The sequence below is a fragment of the Phaseolus vulgaris genome, chromosome 5 (assembly GCF_051622355.1).
Source record: "Phaseolus vulgaris cultivar YP4 chromosome 5, ASM5162235v1, whole genome shotgun sequence".
Lineage (NCBI taxonomy): Eukaryota > Viridiplantae > Streptophyta > Magnoliopsida > Fabales > Fabaceae > Phaseolus > Phaseolus vulgaris.
The window spans coordinates 36,445,764-36,451,050 of NC_143502.1; the positions used below are offsets into that span (position 1 = coordinate 36,445,764).

A 5,287-nucleotide genomic window follows, 5' to 3' on the forward strand; every position below is an offset into this window, starting at 1 on the left:
TAAGGAATAAAAAAAATTAAAAGGAAGTATTTCATCAACCTTATACAATAATCAGATACTTATAAGACATGTTCCTAAACTTAGGGACATTGCTACAAGTAATTAAAGCCATTCTATTCTGCCAAATCTCCATTGTTCATTTCACCTATTTAAGAGCCATTTCAGTCTAGCTGCATAAATAAAAAGGAATCATATGCAGGAGATTTTGACATCCCTTAAATACCTGCTATTGATGTGTAAATTATTAGTTATCAGTTATCAGATTATTAACAACCTAGGAATAGGTTATTACAGTGTATTACGTTAGAGCAAGGATTATACTGTTACGAACCCTGTTAACTTGAAGGTGCATGGGAAGCATAAAATCTTAATTAGGTGTACAATAAACACTCCCCAATGCAACGGTGAATCTGCTACAGTTCTATCATACTTGGTTTTCGAACTCGAAAGTCTACTAAGCATAGGGTAAATCATGATAACACCATATATGTACACAAACATTAATTCTATAGGATGCTAAACGATCGAGATGCAGGCTTTGTAGCACTGTTTTTCTAATTGCACAAGGAACCACTAAAATTAACTACAAAATGAGAAGAAATGGTTGAATCCGAAAAGAAAAGTCTAACTCCCACACCAAGCCATTTGTTTTTGAGAGGAAGATGAAATAAGGAACAAGGAATATATGGAATATGGCTGGTATGCTGCATGGGGTTTGAAATAGTTGATCACCCTAGCTAGCTAACTCAACATCCCTAAATTCTAACACATACCATATGGGTTTAATTTCCATATATCTACTTCACAATCAGCTTTTAATTTGGTTCTGTAATGATTACAGAAGACATAGATGTTTGTCCAGAAGCTATATTTAGCATATGCTGGGCATGTTGTTCCAGCAAGTTCCGAGAGTCCAAGCATACTCTTGATCAGCGGGGTCAGGTGGTGAAGCATTGGTCTGGTTTTCAAGTCCCAATGACTGACTTTCTCCTCTTCGGTACCACTCAGGCATTGGCATTTCTAAGGGAAACTGGTTCAGCAGACTAAACAAGTCATCGTCCATCGAGTTCATCTCTTCCATTGGATCCTCCCCCATCACTTTCTTCCCTGTATATTATCACTTTAGGTTAGGGAATCATCACACCTTCAAACATGCACAATTTTTATGCAAATTAACTCAAAATATTCTTTGTTTTCATAATACATTTTTAACACATTATTACAACTTTATATCTTGTGGTTTTTAATAAATTTTAACCAGAAAAAGTAAACAGTCATTTTTCTCTCTCTATAAATATCAGTTTTAAGATTTTTTTTTTACTTCTAAATATTTAAGCCAGAGACTAAAAAAAATTTGTTATGATTGTTGAATGACATAAACTAAACATAAAAATTTATTACATTTTTATGTAATAATAATAAAATCAATTATATTTGATAGGAGCATATAAAAAAAAATTTGTTATATTTAGAAAGATGTAAAACGTGTTCCTAACAATGAATTCAGACAGAAACCAAAAAAGGTGGCAACAAAACCTTACTGAATAAAAAACCAAAAATGTAATTACAGGACTACAAACAAAAATTGCATGACATATTTAAATCAAAGAGGAGGAGTGACAGAATTATATCCGTTTACACACTCACCTTTGGATCGAGATTTATTCAAAATATAAAATTACGAAAGATCTAAATTTCTGATCAATTTGAAACGAGAGTGTATGTATGTATATTAATTACTAACATTTCTCTGTCAAATATATATTTGTTGGAAATAAGAGAAAGAAATTTACGAAACAAGCAGAAGAGTGAAAAAGTTTCACCTTTTGACCATTGGGAGGAGCTGTTATCATCATCCCTCTGGTTTTCAGTAGTAGTACTATTGCTACTGTTCTTCTTCATGGCTGACACCATAGGCGGAGTGCCTCCCTCCTCTGCATATTCCAAGTTCTTTCTCTTACAAGATAGCTTCCCAGAAAGGGTTGGATCCTCCTCATTCTTGGACTTGCCATTGTGAGAAAGACCTTGAGCCTCCATCACTAGAGCATCCAGCAGGCCACTGTTTCCTGGAGGAGACAATGGTGCAACTTCATAGTAGTCATTATTATTATTACTATTATTATTAACCATGCTTGAAGATCCCATCAGGCCATCGACACCACTAGCATAGGATGAAGCAGGGGTTGGTGTTTGGTTGGAAGAGATGTCAGGGGTGGAGCCTGGCACCAAAGGAAAGGGTTCATACGGGGATCCTGCTATGAAGCCATGATCACCAAAACTGTGGTTAAGAAGGGTGGAGGAGGATGATCCATACGGAGAAAGAGGGGACAATGGCAAAGCAAGATTTGAATTTCCACCATTTTCATTGGAAAACTTGAAGTGCTTCTGGCTTGGATTAATGTAACAGTTGGAAGAATCAGGTTGGTTTTGCAGCTGATTCGGATTGGAATTATTGGATTGGCTAGGGTCATTGAGCTTCTTGGGGTAACAAGAAGATAGGAGTAAAGCAAATGATGCAGATGAATGAGGTTGGTGTTCCAAGTAGCGGTGTTGTAGATGGTATGCAGTGGCTTCTACATGCACCTCAGGAGGATAAATGGGCAACCCTGCTCTCTGACGCCTTTTCATTCTGGTGTTCCAAAAGTTCTTTATTTCATTGTCGGTCCTGCCAGGTAACTGAAACCAGAAACAAGATAAGAATGGTGAGAGAAACAAATTGTACAGGAACCAAATCACGTAAAGGCGTGATAAAGTTCAGGGTTTAGCCTCGGCAAAAAAAAACTGGAGTGGGTCCTGATGAAAGTACATTGTTGAAAGAAATAAACAAAGATGCCAATTTCATATATTCAGAAAAAAAAAGACTGAGGTCAGCTCATAGAAAATCCAAAATCTGACAATATGCATGAAACTGTAATTAATAAAAACGAAAAGGAAAAAGGAGCCAAAAAAGAAACTCCATTGCAGTTCAAAAGGTTCTAGAGCGAGTTTCTCTTTTTTTATGACAAAAGCTCCAGCATTTTATGTTTCACTGATAATCATTGGCGGAAACTAAACCATGTAAAAATGTCACCCAACAAAAATAAATAAGCAGATAGAACTGGAAGGGAACCGTTCTTTGTTTCTGGTTCTTGGCCATGGATGGAAGCTTGTAAATCAAATTTAGCAGATCTCAACCAGATCCAAATCAGAAAAGTAAGAAAAAAAAGAGGCTAGAAGCAAAAGACATGCAAATCATGTCAACGGCGAGGAGGTAGAAAAAGATCCACGCCACAAGACGAGACGAATAAATCACAGATGGGACAAATTACCAACCAATGGATGTTCACTTCCGAAACCAATAAAGGAAAAAGACTGCTGTAACTATAAACAAAGGAATTAAACACAAAAACAGAAGAGAAATAATGATGACATTAACGTAAGAGAAAAAACCAAAGAAACCCAAAAAAGCACAACTTTAAGTAAGCATTTTTATGTAAAGATGTAGATATACCTGTGCGGCCATTCGGGCCCATTTGTTTCCGAGCTTGGAATGAAGGTCGATGATGACTTGTTCTTCCTCAGGAGAGAATGCACCTTTCTTGAGATTAGGCCTGAGGTGGTTGGCCCAGCGAAGTCTGCAACTTTTGCCGCACCTGAACAACCCAGAATTTTTGTGCACGGAGTTCCAATTCCCTTCGCCATGCTTCTTCACGTACTCTACAAGGATCGCGTCTTCTGCTGGTGTCCACGGCCCCTTCCTCACGCGACCTTTGACATCGCTCTCGTCCTTCGTTGTAGCATTGCTGTCGTCGCCTGTTTCATCGTTGGTGCTGTCGTTGTTGGAGACTGTTCTCGCCATAACAGCAACAATTCACAGAATGAGAGGTCGGTTACAGGAGAAGGTGGTGTATATGAGAATGCTTGTTTTCTTCAATTACAGAGAGATATATGGGAATGAATGAGACACAGTTGTTGCTGATGATGCTGATGGTGATGCTGATGCTGTAGTTGTGTTGTCTCTCTCCTCTCAGGAGAATGAATGGAAAAGGGTGAACGAGAGAGGAAAAGAGAGAGAGAGGAGAGATGAAATGGTGGTGAAGAATGAAGAAGAGACAGAGAGATGTAAAGGGAACAAGCCCTTCTGCCCTTTGTCTTCTCTTTGCTTCGGTTTTGTTTTGTTTTGTATGGATTTGATGTTGAGACAGAGATGTGGATTTTATGGGAGAAGCAGAAACTGAGAGATACAGAGAGAGAAAGAAAGAAGGGCGTGTGGGGCCCAGGCCAAAGGCAAAGGTAGCGTTGCCAAGGTTAATTTGGTGTTTCAAAACAAAGAAAAAACAAAGAAAGAGAAAGAAAGAGAGACAAAGGGTGAAATATGTCAATAGAGGTGTGAGCTATAATTTCGCTCCGATTTGCATGCTCTGTGCTACGTTCTTTTTCCTGCTTATTATTTTCATTTTTTTTAATTCCTCTGCAATTAATACATTCATATATAATTCCTTACAGTATTTTTAATTTATTTAATGCATATTTATTTTAATAATGTCTTCTATAAATAAGAATATTTTGAGGTTTTATTTAAAAATTTAAGTTTAGATAATTATTTAATTAAAAAGAAAAATGTAACATATTACATAATTAACTTGAAAATATGAGGAATGTAAAGGAACAAAGAGTGTAGGAGAAGGCTGGGAGAAAAAGGTGATGGCTTCACATTTTCCTTGAATTGGGTGTGTTTGTCTTGTATATAAAAGACTCCTATGTATTTTTTTTTTTATATCCAAAAATTTCAATAATTAAAATTAAGCCTTTATGGAAATATTTTCTCCTTTTTCAGTTCATTAATAGATATGGGTTTTTAATGATCATATTATTATGAAAAATAAATAAATTAGCTTTCCTAATCTTGCGTAAATATCACGTTTTATACCCTTTCAAATTGTAATTAAAACTCACACTTCCAATCATAATTATCTACCTGCATTTTAAATAATTAGTTTTTTCATTAGAAAATATAAATCATATTTGTGTTAGTTGTCTCACTTTTGACTTTTATTTATAATAATATTTTGGATTATTTCAATAATTAATGCTTTTTCATTATATGTAATACATTTTGACTGTATTAATAATTCATAAAAAAAATTACATCTCTTTGTAATTATATTCAATAGTTTAAATATATTATGAGAATGTGTGTAAAAATTCAAGTCAGGTAAGTTCTAGTTTATTATATGGAAATGTGAAAATAAAGGTTGGATTGATTTTATTCAAGTTTTATATATTTCTGAATTGTAAATTAAATTGA

At 35.3% G+C, this 5,287-nt stretch overlaps 1 protein-coding gene across 1 annotated transcript; it reads right to left on the reverse strand.

Moving 5' to 3' along the window:
* Positions 1-399: 399 nt before the first annotated feature.
* On the reverse strand, positions 400-4,268 carry LOC137834372 (transcription factor MYB101). The gene is made up of 3 exons (XM_068642428.2): positions 3,491-4,268; positions 1,824-2,676; positions 400-1,107 (listed from the first exon to the last, which is right to left on the reverse strand). Exons 1-3 carry the CDS (start codon positions 3,836-3,838, stop codon positions 872-874), a joined length of 1,437 nt encoding a protein of 478 aa, XP_068498529.2. The 5' UTR covers positions 3,839-4,268; the 3' UTR covers positions 400-871.
* Between the last annotated feature and the right edge of the window lie 1,019 nt (positions 4,269-5,287).